Source organism: Ixodes scapularis, unplaced genomic scaffold, assembly GCF_016920785.2.
Source record: "Ixodes scapularis isolate PalLabHiFi unplaced genomic scaffold, ASM1692078v2 PGA_scaffold8__174_contigs__length_109621045, whole genome shotgun sequence".
In the NCBI taxonomy this organism is placed as follows: Eukaryota; Metazoa; Arthropoda; class Arachnida; order Ixodida; family Ixodidae; genus Ixodes; species Ixodes scapularis.
The window spans coordinates 107,455,918-107,479,733 of NW_024609883.1; the positions used below are offsets into that span (position 1 = coordinate 107,455,918).

The window sequence follows — 23,816 nt, forward strand, 5'->3', positions numbered from 1 at the left end:
TTTCGTTATTTTGATGTATTATAAAAATATAGTTGTAAAGCCGCGCTGTTGTTTATCTGCGAATTTCTCCTCTATTATTCTAGCCTTTTTCTCGCGCTAAAACGCTCACATAGAATACATAAACTCTCACAAAAGTGAATGACAATGTGAAACCGAAACTACCTAATTTGCTTTAATTTTTTTGTATCAATGTTTTGTTGATTTTTAAATTTTTACGTGATTGATTTAATATAAATGCAATATTTTTGCTCATGCAACTGCTGCGATTCGTGCAGCGGAGCGGAAGTAGCGGAAGTGCTGAAGCGTTCGAATTAATTCGTTATCAAAAGTTGATGTTAGCCAATCCAATCCAATCTGTGCCTAGCGAAAATATGGCCTCGACTGGTGGCGGTCAGTGGGAATACGTGGGTAAATCCGGCAAGCAGAAGCAAGGGAGCGGCGACAATGGTTCGAAAATGTCCAAGATGCAAAAGAAGAAACTCGCCGAAAGCATGCCGAGGATTGAACCCCTGGGTGAGTGCCGGTCTCTTAAAAACCCGTTACCGGTAACGGGCTTTCCGTCGCCGCGGTTGACACGTCACTGGCACTACGTGCTCCCAAAGTTGACCGGTTTGCGGAGCGTATCTTCGTCTCCATCCCCGTTCCAGCTCTTCTCAGTTTGCGAGGAGGGCGAAAGAGCCCTAGAACAATTTAACTGGCGGACACGGAGAACGTTTCCGACGAGAAATCGAATCACTCTGCACAGGGTCGCCGCTGAAGGAAAATCCAGAGGAAATCCTACCGAGGAAACACGATGAGGCCTCGGTGGCGTAGGATTGCAGCTCACAATATTTCCCCGGGCGCTGAGGCCTTCTGCGGCCCAGTCTGTGGTGCCCGCAGAATTTCGCAGGCCACGCGCGGCGCCGACGTCTCGCGACTGGAAGGGATAAGAACGGCATCTCTTTCGGATGTCTCCGGCACGGGCCCGTTGCCTGCACATCTAGCTACGCGTGCACGCTCAAACTTCACGAGACTCGTCGAAGCTAGGAAGCTCGCGCTTACTCCTCCCTGCCGTTCTCATTCTGTCAGGCCTTGCATGCTTTCATCGGCACGCGCTGTGGACAAACCGACAGTGCAAAAGAAGTCTCGATGTGAGTACGTGCTTAACCGCAAAGCACACAGCCGACCAGTTAGTGCTCCCAATAGAAATTGTAGTTGCTCATGCTTGACAATCAGTGGCCGTATCTCTTGCGTGGAGAAGTGCACGCTTGCTTCCCAAGAGAGTGTACCGAATCATGAGGATCGGGTGACTAACCTTTTTCCTAAACGGTCTGCGAGGATGAAAAATAATTTATATACCGCTACCCACTGACGTGCGAGTGTTTCTGCCTGGTTTCTTTCCTCTCCTTTTGGGACCTCTCAGTGGTGTCTACTGTGCGTAATCAGTTCACGAATGCAAGATGCCCACTTGCAGAACCCCTGAAGGAAAGCAGCACCATCTACGACGCACTGGCGATCAAGGAGGAGAAGGAGCAGCCGCCTCCCAAACCGGCCAAGAAGCCGGCCAAGAAAAAGCCCAAGGAGACGGAGAAGCAGCAGGCTCCGCGGAGCCTGGCTTACACCCTTTCGCAGGTGGGGCCCCCTACGGTGCTGACGGCACGCCGTGCTAGTAGAAGTATGGGGTCTCGCCGCATCAATATGCCTTTCGCCAAATTACTGAAGCACCAACAAATGTGCTGGTAATGTAGGTACATGTACTGTGTGTGCTTCCCTTATCTCTATGAAATATTCCAAGTATATGACCAAAATAATGCGTTGAAAAGTGCACATGCAAAGTGTCTTTCGCGTTATGTTTTTGCACTGGAACTGCCAGAAACGCCACAACATGCAGCGCAGATAACCACACTCGTGCCGTGCTCCTCGCTGCTTAAATAATGCAGTGAAAGGTCCATTGCCTGTTCAACAGAGTGAATCGTAATTTCAGACTTACTTAACTTTATTAGTTTCAGTACCGTGCACAAATATTCAAAAAGGGAGGGGGGGAGGCTTTCAAAGAAGCCTTAATTAGGTGCCCAACGTTATTTTGCCCACTCAACCTCCTCTTCATGGTGGCAATGGCAATTGAGAAGCAGTTTGGGATGCGACGGCAAAATACAATTTTGCCGCCGCATTCCAAAGGTCGCTTTCTTATATTTTTTTACATTTATCTCTTCATTTCGGGTGGGCATTCTTACTAAAGTTTACGGTAGACTAGGCTTACTGTAGATTTGACGGCATTGTTGCCAGGCAAGAGCTCGAGGTGCCGCGAGTTGACCGTGCGTGTCTGTGCACGCAGCTGGAGGGAGACGAGATAGCCCAGCTGATGGCCGAGGTGGAGCTTCGCTTCCCGAGCACCCCGCTGCTCTGGCTCAAGGACCTGGCCGCATTCCTCAACAAGCGCTTGGAACATACCCCGGAGTCACCCAACCTGGCCGAGCATCCCACGGGTGAGCATCCCACATGGAGTGAAACGCAGCAAATCTTAAGCGCCGACATCGGTGGTCTTGAGAGAAAGATAGCGACCGAGAAGTGGAGAAAGAATGCAGACAATAGGTTAGGCGTGTTCCTTATGCCGCGACGAGAAAGTTGTTCGGGTGCCAGTCAACTCTATTTTTATACATTGCACAATGGTGTTGATTTTACGAAAATTATAACGAGAAAAACACTAGATACCGACATTCATGTCAGCGCCTTGCTGTTCTGAAGCGGCCATTATGCAGGGGACCTTTCCCTCTAGGTCATTGTATTAACTCCATGTTGTGCAGTGTCTTTTTCTCTCCAGATTGTGTGTTTGCTGGAGTAGACGAGCCTTGTGTGCCGCCCCCGCAGGTTTCCCGCTGTCCGGCGTGTCTGCTGGGGTGCGGGCGCAGCTGAGAGCAGCCATGAGCAACAAGGCCCTCCACGGACTCTTCTGGGAGCACTGCCTGAGCAATCTGCTCACGGATTTCGCCAAGGGTGCGTTCTGCCTTCGAACTGACTTGCGCCGCCAGCAAACGAGAACCCGAGTACGTCGAACGAGGCTGAAAATCTATGCGATTTACTCAACCGTATTGTCTCTGTTAAACGCTCATTCACACATTTGCATCTTCTTGGGACAGAGTTTTTGCAATCTCTTACGATAAGAGAAGCTTTCTTTCTTGGTTCAAAAGCTTTTCGAGCTAAGAAAGGAAAAGAATGATACGCAAAAGAAAAAGAAAATATATGGGAACTGCAGGTGTTCCACGGCAGTTCTCGTAAATTTCCCGTACGATTCTGTCGCTGTTCTCCGTTAAGACCATTCTGCCCCAACTGAGGGATTGTTGTGCGGCGCACTTTTGACGGGGCACGCCCGCCATTTTCTCTCCAGGGCTGCCTACAATGGGCTATCGACTGTGCTTGCAGACGATGGCTTCGGAGCATCCGGAAGTCGTCACTTCTCGCATGCAAAAGGTGAGAGTAGGCCGACTTAGCCAGTTCCACGAATCCTGCTGTCCCAGATCTTTTGAGGGCTCTCCCTCTTTCAGCTCGCCACATTCGAATAGAATAGTACAGCTTGGGGATCTCAAAGTTTTCAGTTTTGAGGAACGCCTGTCGCACTTTGTCGACAGCCCCTGAACAGCTCATCAACAAAATGCGATAAACCGGTTCAAAATCTTGCAGACTTTGTGGATAATAATGTGCATATTAGGGAGTGTTATGTTCATAATAAACCTTTTTCAAAAGTGTGTGTCATCTAGTACCTACTTGACTAATTACCGGAATCCACCATTGCTCGATCACATACTCAGAGTATGTATTGGACACGAGGGCTGCGTCGAAGCTCGGCACGAACTTGGCTTGGCTCGTATTGCAAGCGAGTTTTGCGTCTGTGTTTGGCGTTGACTCTGGTTTAATCGTGCGCTTCGATCCGAAGAAAGAATAAATGACAATATTGCTCAATGATGTTTTGAAAAGAGTGTTGCACTTCTATGAGTGAATCGGATCTGTTCATTACAAAAGTGCTTAAACCGGGAAGGTGCTTACTTAGGAGCAGGGTCAGTGGAAAAAAACCTGGGAGCGTGGTGGAACCCACATTGGTACTTGAGGGAACCCTTGGGTTTCTAGGAATCCAGTTTGAGAACTTGTAGAATAGCCTACAACATTACTCACTCCACGTCCAAAGACTCCTTCGTGAAAGCTCTGGGCGACGGCTTAGTATGATTGGCGCAACATATCCCACTGTTCATGTATAAGAACTTGAGCTGGAAAAGAAAGTTGGGTAGCTAGGCATGCAACAATATTTGTTTGTAACAATGGCATTTACGATTGGCTCACTGTGTTAGCGGCGGTGGGTTACTAATTTGAGGATTTATAAAACAAGTGTTGGGTGTGATGAACCACCAGAAGTTTTTTTTGGTAGGGACAAATTTGAGTGTTCCTGCTTAGGGACTTCCTGGGTGTTTCAGTTGGTGGAGCTGCGCAGCAAGAACCAGCAGAAGCAGCCGCAGTGCCTGCTGGTGCTGTGGGCCGCCTGCCAGGCCGGGCTGTCGGACCTCTCCAAGGGACTCGCAGGTGAGGGAGCCAGGCATCCACGACCGCAGGTCTCTCGGTCACTGCAAAAATCACCCCGGCAGTTCACCCAAACACCTTCCATGCTGGGTGCCCCCTTAACCCTTCCATGGTCGCATTTTTTGTCCAAAGACGCGCCCCCGCCGTCTGGTTTTTTTACTCGATGCGTTAGCAAAGAGTATACACTAGTTTATTGTCGCATAAGAAAATGTAAGACTTAAAATAAATCCTACACACGCTTCAAAACATCTGCGGCACACTCGCTGGAGGCCGATCAAAACAAAAAAGACTAAAACTTCGACGCACCCGCTTCTGAGACAGTCTAGCAGACGGTGCGGCTGTGTGTCAGACTTTGGACTCCGAACCGAGCTGGTTTCCAGTTGTTCGTGGGATGTCGAGCTGTCATACGACTCCGAGTCCGAGAAGGGTTCAAAGTCTGAACCCGAAGAGCCATCACTCCAATCTCCACTACGCTGCCCCCGAGCAGCCAGCACGGGCGGCCATCTCAAAAGTATCACTTGCACAGAGCGTCCAGTTTCGCAATTTCAAAACGCCGCACCAAAACAAACACAACCGGAGTTATATGGTCGTAGTTCCCTACAAACGCACCGGATGGCAGCACATCCCCGCGAACGCGCCCGCTCAAGCAGATGCGCAAATTTTTGAATGAGCAGTCGCAGACGTACCGGTACGTCAGCAATCATGCGGGACGCTCCCGCGCTGACGTACAGGTACGTCAGTGAAAATGAAAGGGTTAAAGGCCGCCGTACAACCTTGGCTTCCTGCACGAAAGATAATCCCAAAGCACCCTCCTCTCCTAAACAGCAAGGGGAGCTATGTTGGAACGATTTGAAACGTGGAGAGGATACGGAAAAGGAGGAAGTGAGGAAAAGGGAAAAGCGCAAACTATGTCAGCTTTTAAGCTGTCGGCCCATCACTTATTTGCTGCTGTCGAGCTATTGGGGTCCAGCGAAGTTCTGTTTTTTATCAAGCATTCAGGACGGGTTACTTTTTTTTTTAGTGTGGATGGATCTACTGTTGCCTGTGGCCGGGGTCCGCCCCTACGCAGCCCTGGTGGTGGACTACCTCTCGAACCTGCTAGAGTGAGTGGTCACCTTCATCTCCTTCCCCCCCCTCTCCCTCCTACAGCTTTCCGTGGTCCACTTGCCAGGTATTGACCTGTGCTCATGCTTTTATTAGCTGTAAAGCATGAGCAGCGGCCACCTCTTACTTGCAGAGGTGTGATCCCAGTGCAAAAGATTGTGCCCAGCACGCCGTGTGTCTGGACGGTGTTTAGGAAAGTAGCAGCCCAAGGCTGGCTGTACGATACATTGTTTGTCCGTTGCGGCTGAAAGAATTCAGCGTGGTGCGACTGTGAACGATGCAACCTTAGTGCATGGTCGTCAGTGGTTCCTCTTTTTGTTTGGCGTTCGAGTTGTCCAGTGTTTCGAGAGTGCAGCATCCACTGGTGATGAGAACCAATCGATCGACTAAGCATGGCTATGTGAGGTACTCAGCTGTAATTTGACCAACTAAAGCTCACTAAGTTGCAGTGCAGTCAAATCTGAATGTATCGAATTCAATAGGGATTTCAAAATAGTCTGATCATATTGAGCGTCTCGTGTGGTGGAGGTTTGATACAAATGAGGCTCCTTTACTTTTCTGTGAAATTTTCGAGGGGATGTCTCAACTTTTTGAAATGGACGACAATTCGAAATACCCGAGTTCGATATAGTGGGCCTCGACCGTACACCGTAATATATCTCGAAACATGGCCCACCCCGCCAAATTCGTGCAACGTTCGACGGGACTCCCCCTGTTGTCACACTCCCCGCTAAGAGAGATTGCGTTTGCAGAAGGCACCCGAGCAAGGTGGCAGGCCTTGGGGACCAAGGGGTGCGCCAACTCTTCACCATCTTGGACCTGGCATTTGGGGGCTCGCTGCCGGTCTCTCCCAAGCAGCAGGAGACCCTGCTGGCACTCTACTACAAATTCAAGGTTGGCCGGCTACCCATGTTGTGCAGTGTACACAATAATTTGTTAACGTCTGCACGGGCTCTGAACAACATTGGTAAACTTCGTGGAATTCTTTCGAGTTGAGCATTTACTTTTGTGGCGAGCCTTACGAGTCAAAGCTTAAGGCTGGTTCACACACTTGTGAGTGCTTACATCCAAGCGCTTTACATTCTCTCGTCACCTCTTGCAATGAGAGAACACGCTGGCACAGTCGATTGCGTAGCTGTGAAGGGGATTCTTGTATGTTCCTTTTTTTTTCTTTTTGTCTTTTATTGGATTGAAAAACTTTTGACCACGTCATAAACTACCGTTTCTCATAGAGAAGCAATACATTTGATTTCGCAAATAGGGCGAAACCTTTGCTCTAGTGAAATGCAGTTCCAGGGCAACCTTATACGTGGTACCAGTGTGTTCTCTCGTCCTATGAGATTGCAAGACCTTAGTCCTAAGCAAATGCAAGTGCGAACCAGACTTTAGTCTCGGTGTCATAAGTGAAACTAAGAACAGTTTGAATAGGAACGTAACTGGGTTGTATGCTGGGAGTGACGCAACGATGGGTGGTACCACTCTATGAGCAAAGGTTGCTCGGCTTTCTTCCCATTAAAAACTGCGTTCCGTGCAGGAACTCAGCTATGCAGGCCGGCGTGAAAAGGTGCTCCACAAGTACTTCCCCTCGTACCTGCGACGCCTCGGCGGAAATAAGCGGCACTCCAGCCTGGATGCCGAGGTAAGTTGTCGGCCAGAGCCGAGCATTTCGTCAAAATGGAGTTTTTCCTGCTCCGACGCTCGTACCAAAGTGTGCCGATGAATACCCTCGTAAGAAACTTTTTTGCGTGACGTGTAAATTAGTGCCCCTACCTGATAATACGTCTTGTTTTTCCCGAACCGTGACAGCTGCTAAGAAAATAAGACTTTTTCTTTTGAGACTAGCGTTGTGCCTGTCGGTGACTTTTGGCTTCACTGGTTTTGCATTGGGAAGGTCACAAAGTCCATTAAGTGGAAAGCAAGAACAAAGAAGTTAGTGGCAGTAAATCATTTCTCTAGCGATCGCAGACCACTGTTTATGAGGAAGAACGTTCCTCGTCACAAATGCTGAGTGTTTCTTGATAGTCAAACGTTTGGCTTGCTGTCTCGCATTTCAGTCAACACCGATCTTACCAGACAAGGTCGGTGCCATGGTGTAAACAAATCCAGTTTTAGCGCTATGAATTACCATGGCATGTTTTGCTTAGTCAATCCGCATCTCTACAAATGCTAGACGTTGTGGGACCTGCCCGTTTTGTCTCTGAGGAGGTTTCGTTCGATTCCGGCTTCTCTTCGTACAGCTCCTGTCCAGCCTCGTGGAGTGCCTGAGCCAGGACGAGCAGACGTACCGTGTGTGGAGGTCTACCCACTACCAGCTGCAGCTGGTGCCATCCAGGTGGGTGTCCGTGACCACGGTGTAAGGTATATGTGGGTGTGAACACTGCGCGCGTCGCAGCCACCAGATAACTCTTGGATGATTGGCTAGTGGTTTCCTCTTGTGAGCCCAGTTTTTCATGCTTCTTTATGGGAGGCATTTTGTTTTTGGGGTCGTTTTCTGAGTGTGTCTTGTCGTGTAGGACATGGCATTTGCGCTACGTGCATTGCTTAGACGCAGCTTCATCATTGACCCTTACCTTAACGGCGGCAAGAACAGTTTTATGAACGCATTGAAGCGGAGAGATCTCTGGTTCGATGTTCAGGGCAGCACCCGTCGAGGACAGGGCACATGCATCGAGCTGAAAGCAAATATGCAGAGGTGTAGTAGCATTGGGACATTTTATACCATTTTTGTTTGTTTATTTTTATAGGCTATTGGAGCGTGCGCCAATAGGACTTTATTTGGTCGATTGTGTGGCAGCATTCGTTGTGCTGTGTAGCCACACCTATATGTATCTTGCACTGTAACCCACAGCCTGCTTGCAACCTAGGCTGGTGTCGCAAGCGACAGTTGTGCATCATAGAGAAAGACCACTCACAATGCCCTTTGGTCCTTGCTATTATCTTATTCATACCATACTTCCCTCCTTGACTCGGTGTCTGCTGGTTTTGACTAGGCGGTCTTCAAGCCACCCAAGCCGTAATGGGACGTGCACCGTTAAACTGTAGGATTGTGCGAATATTCGACATTTCGAATACTAGTTCCGAATAATACACTATTCAATATTCGCTTTGAAAGGAACTGCACTATTTTGCGTTTTTCAAAGTGTTGATTGCGGCGGGTTAGCCCTGTTGAGTGCGCTTCTGACCAAGCACCGGTGCACTGTGGAGAAGCCAGACCTGTGGAAGTGAGCTGCCCGGGTGTTGCTTCTCTGCATTACATCGGTGCTCGGTAAGAAGCGCACTTAACGGGGTAACCCGCCGTGATGAACAATATCGTAATTGCGTGCTTGGAAGAACAAAATGAAAGCCATTTACAACTCCCTGTAACGCCGGATTAGAGCACAGCTCTTGAGGAGGGGGTGGAAGGGTACTGAGGGATAGGATGGAAGGGTACTAAGGGATAGGTGACTCCCTGAGGTCACGTGACATCAGAGGGGTCCCGTGACCTGGGGGGCACGTGACCTCAGGGGGTAACCCTCATGACCCTCGTGAGGGTAACCATCGTGACCCTCAAGAGGGTAACTCTCGTGACTCTTGTGAAGGTAACTAGTGATTCTCGTGAGGGTAACTCTCGTGACCCTCATGAGGGTAACTCTCATAACCCTCATGAGGGTAACTAACCCTCATAACCCTTGTGAGGCTTACCAGGGTTACTCTCACAAGGGTTACAAGGGTAACCTTCATGATCCTCGTGAGGGTAACCCTCGTGAGAGTAACCCTCATGAAAGTTACGAGGGTTACCCTCGTAGCCCTCGTGAGAGTAACCCTGGTAACCCTTACTAGGGATACTACTAGGGATAAGCCGGAAACGGGCGCCTAAGAGCTGCGGTCTAAAACATACATTCAAAGCGGAATGGTGCACCCGTGCTGACTGTATTTGGAAATAAATGGAAACTTTGTGAATTTGTTTATCTAAAACATACATTCAAAGTGGGATGGTGCACCCGTGCCAACTGTATTTGAAAATAAATAGAAACTTTGTGAATTTGTATATCTAAAACATGTATTCAAAGTGGGATGGGGCACCCGTGCCGACTGTATTTGAAAAGAAATGGAAACTTTGTGAATGTCTATATCTACATTGTAGTAAAAGTTTCAAAATTAAACTTTTATGTAAGAGTATACTATGTTAGGCAGAAATACTTTCACAACCGATGTTCATGCGCTATTCATTCTTTCTAGAGCGCAGCTCTTAGGCACCCGTTTCCGGCTTGAGCGGCGTCGGCGTAACCGTGAGGTCACGTGACCCCCCTTGAGGAGGAGGGGAGGAGGTTGAAGGATGAGGAAAAGGTGAAGGAGAAGAAGGGAGGAGGAGTGCCAGACAGGATTACGAGGTGAAGAGGAGGGAGGAGGGGCATATCCTCCCTTCAGTACCCTTCCTTCCTCCTCCTCAAGAGCTGTGCTCCAATTCGGTGTTAGAGGGAGTTGTAAATGGCTTTCATTTTTTAACTCGAGATTAAAGAAAGAATATTCTATATAGCAAGATTTGTAAATTCACTCAATTGGTATAGTTGGCCATCTCTATAGGATTCATTTTATGCCAAATCCGTCGTTTACTTGCCATATCCCAAGACACCAGACCTTCTGAGGTCACAGTTCATAAATATAGATAGGTTATACTTAGCTTATAAATGAACAAGTAGAATGACCTTCACAGGTTTAGCTGGGTTTTCGTCTAAGCATTATGCAATAGTAGTGAATGGCGTGGAAAAACTATTTGGTATTCGAATCGAAAATATTCGGCCAAAACCACTATTCGCTTCGAATTCATTGAACTCAAAATCCACCATTCGCACAAGACTATTAAACTGCCATCCGCAGCGGAGTCAGTGAGTCAAAAGAAAATTCGTGAATAGAGTGTCGTATGGATGTTAGCAGCTGGCTACTTAGTGCAAAAGGGTCTTTCAGAAAGCCAATACCTTGTACAGATAGCTAGCCACTGTGTCACTGGTATTTTTTAAAGTTAACAGAAACCAGGCCCTGGTCGGTGCCTTTCTCCTTGTTCAGATGAGAACAGACTGCTCATTGAGGAGATTGAGGGGCACTGTTCAGGAGGTTGAGGGGCACCTTTGAGAAGTGTGGAGGGGACCTTTGATAACTATTGTGGGAAGTGTTAGGGGACCTTTGATAACTATTGTGGGAAGCAGTGGCACCTTGGGAACTATTGAGAGCATAGAGGGGCACCTTTAGGAACAATTTAGGTGTACTTTTGGTAGAATTGAGTGCATCTTTGAGGACTATTGATGGACACTATTTAGTGGCACACTTGGCGACTATTGATACTTTTGGGAACAATTGAATGGACTGAGGGACCTGTTCAGGAACTGTTAAGGGACACTATTGAGGTAGCTGAGGGGCACCTTTAGGAACTATTGATGGGCACTGTTCAAAAGGTCAAAGGGCACCATATAAAACTGTTAAGATACACTATTGAGAGTAGTGTTGGAATTAGGAGCACCTTTGGTAACTATTGAAAGCAGAGGGGCACCTTTAGGATGAATTTAGGGGAACTTTTGACAGTGTTGAGTGTCCCTTTCGGGACTATTGATAAACACTACTTGGTGGCACATTTTGGAACTCAATGGGTACAACTTTTTAGGGGTACTTTTGGGAACAATTGAGAAGACTGAGGACACCTTGGGGGAGAAACATTTCTGAGAATTATTGAGGGGCACCTTTGGGAACTATTGAGGGGCACCTTTGAAAACTGTTGAGGGGCACCTTTGAGAACTGTTGAGGCACCTTTAGGAACAATTGAGGGGTACTTTTGAGGGTATTGAGTGCACCTTTAGGAAATGTTGATGACCACTTTTGAGGGGCACCTTTGGGAACTATTGAGGGGCACCTTTGAAAACTGTTGAGGGGCACCTTTGAGAACTGTTGAGGCACCTTTAGGACCAATTTAGGGGTACTTTTGAGGGTATGGAGTGCACCTTTAGGAAATGTTGATGACCACTATTGAGGGGCACCTTCGAAAACTGTTGAGGGGCACCTTTGAGAACTGTTGAGGCAACTCTAGGAACAATTTAGGTGTGCTTTTGAGGGTATTGAGTGCACCTTTAGGAAATGTTGATGACCACTATTGAGGGGCACCTTTGGGAACTATTGAGGGGCACCTTTGAAAACTGTTGAGGGGCACCTTTGAGAACTGTTGAGGCACCTTTAGGACCAATTTAGGGGTACTTTTGAGGGTATTGAGTGCACCTTTAGGAAATGTTGATGACCACTATTGAGGGGCACCTTTGGAAACTATTGAGGGGCACCTTTGAAAACTGTTGAGGGGCACCTTTGAGAACTGTTGAGGCACCTTTAGGAACAATTTAGGGGTACTTTTGAGGGTATTGAGTGCACCTTTAGGAAATGTTGATGACCACTATTGAGGGGCACCTTTGAAAACTATTGAGGGGCACCTTTGAAAACTGTTGAGGGGCACCTTTGAGAACTGTTGAGGCACCTTTAGGAACAATTTAGGGGTACTTATGAGGGTATTGAGTGCACCTTTAGGAAATGTTGATGACCACTATTGAGGGGCACCTTTGGGAACTATTGAGGGGCACCTTTGAAAACTGTTGAGGGGCACCTTTGAGAACTGTTGAGGCACCTTTAGGAACAATTTAGGGGTACTTTTGAGGGTATTGAGTGCACCTTTAGGAAATGTTGATGACCACTATTGAGGGGCACCTTCGAAAACTGTTGAGGGGCACCTTTGAGAACTGTTGAGGCAACTCTAGGAACAATTTAGGTGTGCTTTTGAGGGTATTGAGTGCACCTTTAGGAAATGTTGATGACCACTATTGAGGGGCACCTTTGGGAACTATTGAGGGGCACCTTTGAAAACTGTTGAGGGGCACCTTTGAGAACTGTTGAGGCACCTTTAGGACCAATTTAGGGGTACTTTTGAGGGTATGGAGTCCACCTTTAGGAAATGTTGATGACCACTATTGAGGGGCACCTTTGGGAACTATTGAGGGGCACCTTTGAAAACTGTTGAGGGGCACCTTTGAGAACTGTTGAGGCACCTTTAGGAACAATTTAGGGGTACTTTTGAGGGTATTGAGTGCACCTTTAGGAAATGTTGATGACCACTATTGAGGGGCACCTTTGAAAACTATTGAGGGGCACCTTTGAAAACTGTTGAGGGGCACCTTTGAGAACTGTTGAGGCACCTTTAGGAACAATTTAGGGGTACTTTTGAGGGTATTGAGTGCACCTTTAGGAAATGTTGATGACCACTATTGAGGGGCACCTTTGGGAACTATTGAGGGGCACCTTTGAAAACTGTTGAGGGGCACCTTTGAGAACTGTTGAGGCACCTTTAGGAACAATTTAGGGGTACTTTTGAGGGTATTGAGTGCACCTTTAGGAAATGTTGATGACCACTATTGAGGGGCACCTTCGAAAACTGTTGAGGGGCACCTTTGAGAACTGTTGAGGCAACTCTAGGAACAATTTAGGTGTGCTTTTGAGGGTATTGAGTGCACCTTTAGGAAATGTTGATGACCACTATTGAGGGGCACCTTTGGGAACTATTGAGGGGCACCTTTGAAAACTGTTGAGGGGCACCTTTGAGAACTGTTGAGGCACCTTTAGGACCAATTTAGGGGTACTTTTGAGGGTATGGAGTCCACCTTTAGGAAATGTTGATGACCACTATTGAGGGGCACCTTTGGGAACTATTGAGGGGCACCTTTGAAAACTGTTGAGGGGCACCTTTGAGAACTGTTGAGGCACCTTTAGGAACAATTTAGGGGTACTTTTGAGGGTATTGAGTGCACCTTTAGGAAATGTTGATGACCACTATTGAGGGGCACCTTTGAAAACTATTGAGGGGCACCTTTGAAAACTGTTGAGGGGCACCTTTGAGAACTGTTGAGGCACCTTTAGGAACAATTTAGGGGTACTTATGAGGGTATTGAGTGCACCTTTAGGAAATGTTGATGACCACTATTGAGGGGAACATTTGGGAACTTGGTGCTCACTGCTATTAAAAACTACTTTTCAGAACAACTGAAGGAGCTGAGGGACACCTTTGGGAACTATTGAGGGTCACATTTGGGAACTATTGATGGGCACTCTTGAACTGCACCTTTAAAAACAATGGAGGGGCACCTTTCAGAACAATTGGGGGGCACGTTTGGACATATTGAAGGGTGCCCTTGGGAACAATTGATGGGTGCTATTGGGGGAGAAGATTCGGGAACTTGAGATTAAAGGGCACCTTTGGGAACTGTTGAGATTAAAGGGCACCTTTAGGAACCGTTGAGGGGAACTATTGAGGGGGACCAAGGGACACCTTTCATACAGAAGAAACTGGCCACTGTGCAGGCTGCTGATCCAGCACCTGGAACACCAGTGGCAGCTGATGCCGCGCCGAAGCCAGGTGCTGCTAAGGGAGACCCTTGCCAGCTTTGCTCTCCCCAACCCTTCTGCTAAGCCAAGCGCCGAAGCTGACGAGACTTGTCGTCAGAGTCAGGTGAGGAGAGCCCGGCACTGAGGACAGCCTCTTTAGCTTCTGGATTTGTAGGTTGTTCTCTTTCAAATGGGCGAAAAGCATGCTATGGATTATCTCCATATGCGTCCTAGCCAAACATTGTTTTATGCTCCAAAACCGACTCGTGTGCCAGACTCCTAGTTGAGCTTTCTGGTTTGTAATGGTGGCACGAGTGACTCTCGCTATCTGTAACCGAGGGCTAGCAACACAGGGATAGCATTCGGTGAACACCAAGTTAGTGATCAGCTGATGCACAGCGAGGTAGGCCTATCGGAAATATATTGAAAAGGCAAATACACAGTCGAAAAAGTTGCGTTAGGCTAAGTGGGGATGGTGACAGATCAGTAGTATCCTTGTTCTCAGCTTCTACCGATAATTACCGTACGGCAGTTCTGGCCTTCGTGGTCCTGCAGTGCTTTCTTTCACTGGCTGTCAAGTGGCATGGCTGTCAAGTGGCAAGGGGGTTGCAATTTGTGTGTTCGCGGAACCCATAAGACCAGCTCGTGGAACCCCTGTGTTCCCCGGAACTCCATTTGAGAACCCCTGCTCTAGAGTCCTATCGTTGCAGCACCGACCTTTCTATGGAAGGGGGGTGCGCCGAGGACTTGCATAAGAATTAACGTCTCCAACTGGTGTGTTTAGCGTCCTATTCCTGCCATACATCAGAAGTGGTTTTGGAGTGGCAACAAATGACGTAGCAGATGCCGGAATGTCCTGGTATCGAATGTCACGATCCTGGCAGTTGGTCGTAGAAATGCTGGCGAAAAGCCCGAGCGAATGCTAGTGTCGCCGTTGTTGCGGCGTCCTAACTCCTGGCTGCCAAAGCTTCTATGGACTGTCAAACTAGAGAGCAACTGGCAGCAGAACAGGTGTCTGCCACATTTGTGACTTTTGCTGGGACGCTGCCAGGATCGCAGCCAGTGTCGGCTTGACCCTTCCATGACGTCATCGGGAGGAAATTGTAAATGGAGGGAGCACTTTTTTTGGGATGCGGTAAAGACACCGGTCGGAGACGAGGTTCCATAGTTGTATTGGCCAGCCCTGCTCGTCTTTGTTTTCTGGGGGTGTAGAATGGCAGTCATTGAAGGTAGTCTGCAAGGTCAGCAGAGTTCTGGAAGTGTTTAGGCTCCATGCCAGCTGGCAGCTATCAGTTTGGACAAGTTTGCAAAGATAAAGTAAGGGTACAGATGTGGTTGTGTTGTTAAGTTTGACATTCTGGGTACCTATTTTTTTTTTATAATAATAATATGATATTTTTATTTTTATTTAACCCTGAAGGGTTGCGGAACCACAGAAAGGCCATTGGCCCTCACCTGAGGCCTATTATAGGGTCGTTTTGAGAAGTTTGGAGCTGCACAGAACAGCAAAATCTTTTAGTCGAAGGAACGGACACAGAAAAGGGGATGTCTCAAGACATTCCCTTCTGTGCCTGCTCCCTTGAGCCATTCCCTTCTGTGTCTGTTCCTTCAACTAAAAGCTTTTTCCCCTTTTCTGCACTACAGTCTCGGGTGTTAAACAAGTTAAACAACGTGCTTAGCAACCACCAGCTTGCCTGCACACTTCGTCTTTTCACTAATTTCTTATCCCGTTTTTTAGGGGGTGTTTTAGAGCAACGAAAGGCTTGAGAGTACTTATCAGAGCTCTTTTATTTTCCAAATATCGGGTAAATAATAAAAATAACAAACCACCTTTTTTCTTAATACTTTTTTTTTTTAGTATAGCCGTATTTTCCGGACTCAAATTTAAAACGCACTGCATAGGTGGCGCAAGTATTCGCCTGATTCGGGTACGCTCAATCCTCTATTTACCGCTGCATCGTACCAATCGTACTTCGCTGCGTTCGTTTTCGTGACGCCGCAACAACTCTTCCCACTCCCCTATTAAAAAAAAAAAAAAAAAGGGGGGGGGGGGGGGGTGACGTTAAAGTGACGTCAGTTGGAGTTTGCCCGTTTGCGAGGAAGAAACCAATCGATCGCTCCGTCGCGGATTTTGTTTTGGGAATGGGGGTGTTGTCTCCGACTGCCTGGGCTCGCTGATGCCAATCTTCGGACATTTCGATCCCTGAACGCGACCAGTGTTCATCGTAAATTTATCCGAAACGCACAAAACAAGCCCCTCAAGCTCCCCAAGCTTCAAGTAAGACGCCACCAGCGATCGGTGCTCTTCGATACTGCGGCAACAGCGTCGCGTCCGACCTGTCGATCCCTGTGTCCAGCGCAGCAACTGCGTATCGCCTTATCGCAACTGCTCTTGAAAATTCGGCGACACTTTTTCCGAGCGCGAGCTCAGCTTTCCGTGGCACGCTTCGCTCGGCGCGAGCGTGCACATTCAGCTTGTTTTCCTTCCAACACGCCGGAGCCCGCGCCGCTATTTTTTTTTTTTTTTGTTGTTGTTTTTGTTGGGGAAGCTTGTCTGGTGCTCTCAAATTTAGCGTGTTTTTGTCAGGATAACAAGTTTTGTGTACGAAAAACGGGGTTTCACCAAATCGCTTCCTCTTGGATGGCAGACGGACGAATTGTAAGTGAAAGCTGCGCAGAATGTCACTCTTTCCTCGTTTTCTTCGCGGGTTTGGAGCGGTCCGGATTTATTGTTTGTTGCTCCCTACCCTCTCAAGTACTTGTGTGGTGCTACCTTGTACGGCAAAAAGTGTTCGAATTACTAGTTGTTGGCACGCGAGCGACTGAAGTAGGTTTAGTCAATGTATATGGCCCATACGCATAGCCCTTTGGTTTACTACGTATGAACGTGTAAACAGCCGGAGAAAAAAAAAAAAAAAAAAAAAAAAAAAAAGATTATGCGAGTTGCTTTTGTTTGACCTGAGCATTGTTAACACGTCTTGTGTGCCATCACTGCCATTAGACTCTGGATGGATAGAAAATGAGCTAAAGCAGAGCTATGTATGATCTCAGTTTAGCCATAGTGCACAAATTGCATAAAATAGCTACAGGTACAGCAAAAGGCTGCCACAGATTTTTTGCCCTTGGGGTAAACAACAGACTTGGTGCAATGCTTGACACACATGTACTAACCACAGTGGGATGATCAGCTTCATTCAAGTCACGTTTTCTCGGTCGTCAATGTGGATTGTGGAATTAAAAGAGAAGTACCTTTGCTCAAGAACCATTTTGGCCATAAACATGCTCGGAGGTGAAAAACCAGTCTGAAGCTGGGTTAATCTAGACATGAGTGCTTGTCCGGTCAAATTGGGCACTTAACATACAATTCGAAGAATTCCCAAGTTTGACAAACATTAATAGTGGGTGCTTCCGCGTTATTTTACGGTACTTTGCATTAGTGTGCGGTTTTGCAATTGTGTGGTCGTGGCATTTGTGCTCGCACGAGGCCTCCAGCCAGCATTCTGAAGCACGTGGTTGTTGACCCCGCCCCCTCAGATCCTGCTGAAGAAGATGAGTGGGCGTGGCTTCCCCTGGTTCTTGGTACTGGTGACGCTGGCAGCCGCCGTGGGGGCCCTGGTGGTGTGGGACGTGCAAGGCTCCTTCCAGCGTGAGTAGACCCCTCCCCCCACCCCCCTCCCTCTTCCTTGGACTGGAGGAAGCTGACCGACGACTCCCGCAGGGTCGCGAACGAGGCAGCTGCTTAAAGATGCCGGTCTTCTGAGCCACCTAGAACCGGCCATCGCCAAGGGAGCGGTCTACTGGCAGGACGGCCTCAGGTGAGGGGCTGGCCGGGCGACTTCCCGCACGGCGTTTTAACATTGAATGCCGGGGAAAATGTGATGGAATGCCACGGAAAAGAACCAACGACCTCATGTCCGTTAGGTCAATGTTCCGCCACTGTGCCAATTAGTGGGTAGAAGCAATGCTAGCAGATTTTGTCTTTACCACAAAGGTCTCCACTAGCTATTTGAATGCAAATGCTGAAAGCAGGCATTCAGCGTTCGCATTCAAACAGTTTATGGGAAGAAATGAGAGATCGAAGACGTGCCCACCAATGCATAGAAAAAAGAAAAAAAAAACAGTTTGGAATAAAGTAGCATGCTATAACAAAATGCTGCGGGAACATGTTCTGTGTACACATACTTTATTCGTAGGATCGAGGTAAATCAAGCATTTTACAGCAATGGCTTTAATGGGCTCTTTCCGCCACTGGAAGTGACGTCCTTTGTAGTTCACGTTGTAGCAGGCGATGTAGGGCATCCTTCACCGATGTTGCAAAATTCTGGGAAACAATTGCCCGCCGCCTGCGGGAATCAAACCTGGGTCCGCTGCGTGCAAAGCGGAGTTGTTGCCACTGAGCTGTGTCATAGCATTATTAACTTTCTGTGTACGTTGGGTTTTTGTAATGCCTGATTCCCACAGTACTCGCTGTCTGTAAACAAAAAATGGCCGATAACAAAATGCCGTTGTAGCACCGTCAATGCCAAGAGCTCGAGCCAGGAGACTCTCTTTTGCGTGCTCCGAAACAAAAAAAAAAAAAAAAAAAAAAAAAGGAATTAAAAGTGTTCGGAACAAAATGGTCAGAAGTCTGTTTTGTTCCGAACGCTTTTGTTCACGCACCCCACGTGAATGCGACGCCGATGCCCAGCGACTTCGTTGTGACGTGTCGCAGCCGTCGCTGTGACTAAACTGTGATTTTTTTTTTTTTTTGTGGGTTTTGACCGGGTTTTAATAGTAGCAATTATAATTTGGCACTTTATTTGGTAGAAGCACTTACACAAATCTGGACCAGAGAGGCAAGTGACACTCATCCGTGGGACCAGGGAGACCTCAAAACAATTCTCGAGAAAACCGACAAACGATCAGAAACAGTCTTAACCAGTACCAAAGACCTTACTATGCCACGAAAGCAAAACGCTTTATACGAGGTAATTAAATAACAAATTCGTTAATAATGAAATGACTCAAAAACAAGTGCGATAGAAATAATTGACGGCCCATTTGGGAGAGGTAGGGAGCAAATTACACCTGCGTGACAGTGCACCCGGGAGTGGCGCTCGAAGGGTCAATAAAGTAAACCAATAAACGGGCGACGTTGCGGTCTCTCTGCAGCTGGGTGGGCACCCACACCCCCCGGCTGTACAAGCAGGCCTGCGAGCAGTTTGGGCCCACCCTGGATGCCGTCTGGGTTCAGGCACTGGCCTCTGCCGCCTGGGCCTGGGACCGGGCGGCCCCCGCCAGGGACTGGCTCTGCAAGCAGGGACATCCACTCCTGCAATGGGTGAGCTTTGTCGCAGCATCCCCTCGACAGACGCATCCTCGAGAAGGGACTTCTCTCTTTGAATGCGTGGGCCATTGCATCTGTGCCGTGTCGTGCGCCTTTCGAGTAACGAATTTGCTCGGTTAGTCGCTTAGTGCCCAATGAAAGCTTGAAGGCACTCACTTACGACTGCTTTCTACTTGTTCAAACCCCGTGATCTCTTACGACGAGAGAACACACTTGTGCCATCTACTGGTTAGTGGTGTTGCCATTTCAGTATATTTCCTGCATCATTCTTTCTTTCTTGGCTGGAAAATCTTTTGACAATGTTATAAACGACCATTTGTCGTAGAACATTTGATCTCCCAAGCACCGCCAAACCTTCGCTCTGTACTCTGTCACTAGTTGCATGCAATACGGTGTTGTGACCGTCTCGTACAACTTTTTGTTTACATGGATACAGGTGGCGTACTAAACTAGAGCACAATCGAGAGCTCTGATACACAGCGGTATTTCCTTATAGGATTCTCGTTCCTTAGCTTAAGAACTCTGGGCCCCTGACTCCTTCCTCGTTAGCACCGGGGAAGTCATGTATCGGGCACAGATCAAAAGGTCCTTGTTCATGCAGCTGGCGGCTCTGCGAGAGTTTGCCCGTTGCCGAAATCCGAGACGGCGACTTGTGGCGCACAATCCTCCGGATATGCTCGCCACCTTAAAGCCGTGATCCCTGGAAGAAAAACTTTGGCCGATTTTTCTTCCGTTCATGCGGGTGAAATCAACACCATGACGTTGGTGCTGTGCTTCGGCTGACCTGAGAGTTCCAAGGATCATGCCAAACACCTCTGGTCACGTGAAATCAAGGGTACTTTTTGCGAAAACACTCCACAACAGCCCCGATTAAAACTGTCGTACCCAAGGTGGGTCGAATGAACCGCCGATCCGAAAAACAGGCGAGGTGCAGAAAGGGCTCGTACTAGGAAGGCTGGGGAGAAGGAGAGAAACCTCCTCTCCTCTTGAACATTCCTCTCCCTTTCTCCCCTCCTCTCCCGTCCCACCTTCCTACTGCTTGCCCTTTCTCTCTTCGCCTGGCGTTGCCTTCGCCTGCACTGCACACAACTAATGACACGGAGTATAGTGAAGTGCGGTTCCGGGGTCACCTCACAGATGGCACCAGCGTGCCAATGTGTTTTCTCGTCGTAAGAGATTGCAAGAACTCTGTCCTAAACAAACCGGAGAGTGTGGACGGGCCTCGCTGAGAGTGAGAGCCGTTGGGAATGACCTGACAGAGCCCTCTCGTTTTCCCCTCTTCCCAGGGGGACGAATGGGTGCCCTTTTGCGCGGCCACAGTGCTTCGGGCGGCCCACGAAGCGTGGGCCACCGTAGGAGTCGGGGTGTCCTGGTTGCTCACCAACCTGGTCACCGGTGCGCAGCTCACTTCTGCCTGGCTCACCCAGAACGTGCTCACGTGAGTCAACATTCCCCGGGAGGCGCCTCGCAAAAGATGCTGCGCCGTTCCATTCTAGAGATTCTTTCAAAGACCCTCTGGATTTTGGATGAGCCTTTTTTTACCCTCGCAAATTTACCGTTCAGTTTATATGTACACGTACAATTAATGGGCTTTTTTCGAGTACCGAGCACCGTCGGGCGAGTTGTAACTGAAGGGCAGCCCAGCGTGCCTCCGCTTGTCGGAACACATTGGCATTGTGCTGTTGTATCGGTTTTCGTTGCTTTTCACGCCCCATTCTACCGACGTTCTAAAAATAATCTCGGAAAATGACTAAACACGTGCGGAGATAGGTGCCAAAAATGTTGATAGTGGCCTCTGAAAATAGCGACTGCAGATAGCAAGGTTAGGAAAGAGGGTGTACGCGTGCACAGAGGCTTACTGGGAAAAGTTGCATTGAGACGCGAGAAGTATTTCAAACGAACTATCGTGCTTCGTCAGTACATTCAGCTGGGATGAAAAGTTGGAGAGTAAGCAGACGGTTACGCAGAATATGAGAACACCTTGGAAAGTTACGACCTTGTAACGGCAGCTTTCTGCGTCGCCTACCGGTTCGCTCGATGCGGTCCACTGGGTTAATTTCCGACTCTTAGTCGGGTTCTGGTATAGCATTTCGAAGCCGTCTTTCTCCTTCCAGGGGTGCCTGGTCTCCCGAGAAACTGCAGGGCCACGCGTCGGACCTTGCAGCCGCGTTTCAAGGCTATGCCGTGGAGGCCTACCGTTGGCTGCACGACCAGGTGGCGCAGAGCCCAGTGGCCAAGTGACCGACGCACGACTGCTGCACGTGACCTCGTAGTAAAGCCCCGTTGTTGCCGTTACGATTGCGCCGCGTTTTTGGGCCGTCTGATCACCCCGGGACATTACGCACGGTTGCCAATCGTTTTTTTTCACCTTCACGTGGGTGCGTGGCAAAACGTTGCGCCGCGAGTGAGTGCCTCCTCATAAACGGCGTCTACGGAAAATACAAGCTGTAAACTACCGGTTGTGTTGTATGGATAAGGGAGCTTTGCTGCGTTCGAAAGGTGTCGACAAATGACTGAAGGGAATATTGGGGAACAAGGGAAAGGAATTGAAAAGGTCGGGATATTGGGACACCATCTTGCCGTCGCGTGGCCTGTTTTATCACCCGATTGGAACCAGTTCAGGTTAGTATGAGAACTTAATAAAACCAATCATGGTTTAGGTTTTGTTGCCGACACGTTGGTTTGAGCATTGGGATTGAGTGCGCATGTTCTGGCCATGCCTCGGCCCTGGAATACTCTGCAGCCTTTTGGCTCCTCTTTTTGCTTTTGGATGCAAGAATCTTTTGGGGAGTGATTTCCCATTCCTTACCAGTGGCGGCGGCTTTCGAGTAAGGAATGAGGACCACTTGGTGCGTGACACAGGCATTCGCTGCATTACTGCTATGGGTAAATTGTCAGTCACGAAACACTTCGCTCATCTGATGTATAGGTTACAAAAAAATAAGAGTAATCCATCTAAAGAGTTGTTTTAAAATTATTTTTCTTTGCCCATTTAAGCACAGCTTTGTGCTAGCAAAACATTTCTTGAGGCTGGGGAGATGTTTTTCCACCAAATCTTCAAATAGCAATTGAAGTGAAAAAATTTTTAGGAGCAGAGTCCAAACTTCAGATTTCAAGCATGCTGCAAATTCTTTTTTTAATAAGCATTTTTTTTTTTTTACCAGAGTTGTAAGCAACAAAAATCATAGTACTCGCAACTTTCGTTCGAGCACAACATCGAAATGTTTACCAAGTATTGCTTAACACTATAAAAAAAAAAAAAAAGATGGCACAATTTTGGGAAACATTTCGATAAAAGTAAACACGTCCAAGTATGGATTATTAAGTCTCTTGACATTAACTTTTCCTCAGTGTTTGTTACGTTTTCTATGTGCGTTATACACTGTTATAGCTCGCACAAAACAAACGCTAGTTGACACAAACTATGTCCATTATATTTCGAATGGCTTCAACAGCCTTCCAGACGAGCTTGATGCTCATAAAAATAGCACATAAATAATACATTGCATTACAGCGTGTTAAAAAAAAAAAATTTATTTGCAAGCCAGTGCGTCGATGTTGCGTGCAATGGTTGCAACAGACCTTGTTTCTCGTACATCGAGTACTAGCAAGTCTTGGAGTCTGTACAAAGAGCTGCACATTTTCTTCCTTTGACTTTAGGAGGAAGAAAGTTGCAGTAAATTTTGTAGCTTCTTTCTTTGAGGAGTCGATACTGAGGTTAGTTGTACCTTTTACTACTGTTGACCGTGTTGCAAGCTCTACTGTTGCCCGTGACCACTCCGAAGAGCACATGAGTTTGCCTGAAAACTGCCGGTGTCCTAATATACATTTGAGGCAACTGGTCCGTGTGTGCTGTAGCCAGCGTTCTGTTTAATGAAGTGGAAGAATAAAGGCCAACTTGTTTCAGTGGTGCCCCATTCTTTCGGCTCGGAGTCGGGCGGGTGAAAGAGTTGAAAACTGACCTAGCTTGACTCTTGACACCTTCGTGAACCATATCATTGACTGTGTGTTGATCGGAGATTAGTATTATAAATATTGCACAAAACACATCTTGCAACAATGAAAACTTTTTTTTGCCCCTTTTTTGGGGAACAATGCAGACAGGGAAAATGTGCTACAGAGGTCAGCTGCAATCTATATAAATTGAAACAGTTTTTAGTCAATAAAACAAGTACTGTAAAACCCTTCATTTTTGCAGCTCCTATTTTTCGCAAATCCGTCGGAGGACATAAACAGCCACTAAATTTTGCGAATTCCAGACGCCTGTATTGAAACTCTGGGGACCGATATTTTTGTGTGCCCTTAAATTTCGCGGATTTTTTTATTCGTGAATTTTGCAAAAATTAAGGGCGTGCAAACGTCAAGGGTTTTACAGCAAAACACTTTGGCAATATCACTAGTGGGACAGTCTGGAAAAAAGAGCAACATCAACTGGAAGAGTGTTTGTATAAAAGAA

At 47.7% G+C, this 23,816-nt stretch overlaps 1 protein-coding gene across 1 annotated transcript; it reads left to right on the top strand.

The window, feature by feature from the left end:
• Positions 1-343: 343 nt before the first annotated feature.
• LOC8034691 (transmembrane protein 214-B) lies at positions 344-23,266 on the top strand. The gene is made up of 16 exons (XM_029979315.4): positions 344-513; positions 1,454-1,611; positions 2,315-2,465; positions 2,848-2,973; positions 3,365-3,447; positions 4,443-4,548; positions 5,567-5,648; positions 6,402-6,543; positions 7,184-7,288; positions 7,887-7,981; positions 14,011-14,158; positions 17,569-17,680; positions 17,753-17,849; positions 19,186-19,354; positions 20,647-20,798; positions 21,475-23,266. Exons 1-16 carry the CDS (start codon positions 372-374, stop codon positions 21,599-21,601), a joined length of 1,995 nt encoding a protein of 664 aa, XP_029835175.3. The 5' UTR covers positions 344-371; the 3' UTR covers positions 21,602-23,266.
• The last annotated feature ends 550 nt before the right edge of the window (positions 23,267-23,816 follow it).

Bases quoted from the DNA above. Each gene is read 5' to 3' on its own strand.
- LOC8034691 (XM_029979315.4), top strand. From the start codon at position 372: ATGGCCTCGACTGGTGGCGGTCAGTGGGAATACGTGGGTAAATCCGGC. The intron at 17,681-17,752 runs GTGAGTAGACCC...CGACTCCCGCAG, and splicing joins CGTGCAAGGCTCCTTCCAGC to GGTCGCGAACGAGGCAGCTG. The intron at 19,355-20,646 runs GTGAGCTTTGTC...CCCTCTTCCCAG, and splicing joins GACATCCACTCCTGCAATGG to GGGGACGAATGGGTGCCCTT.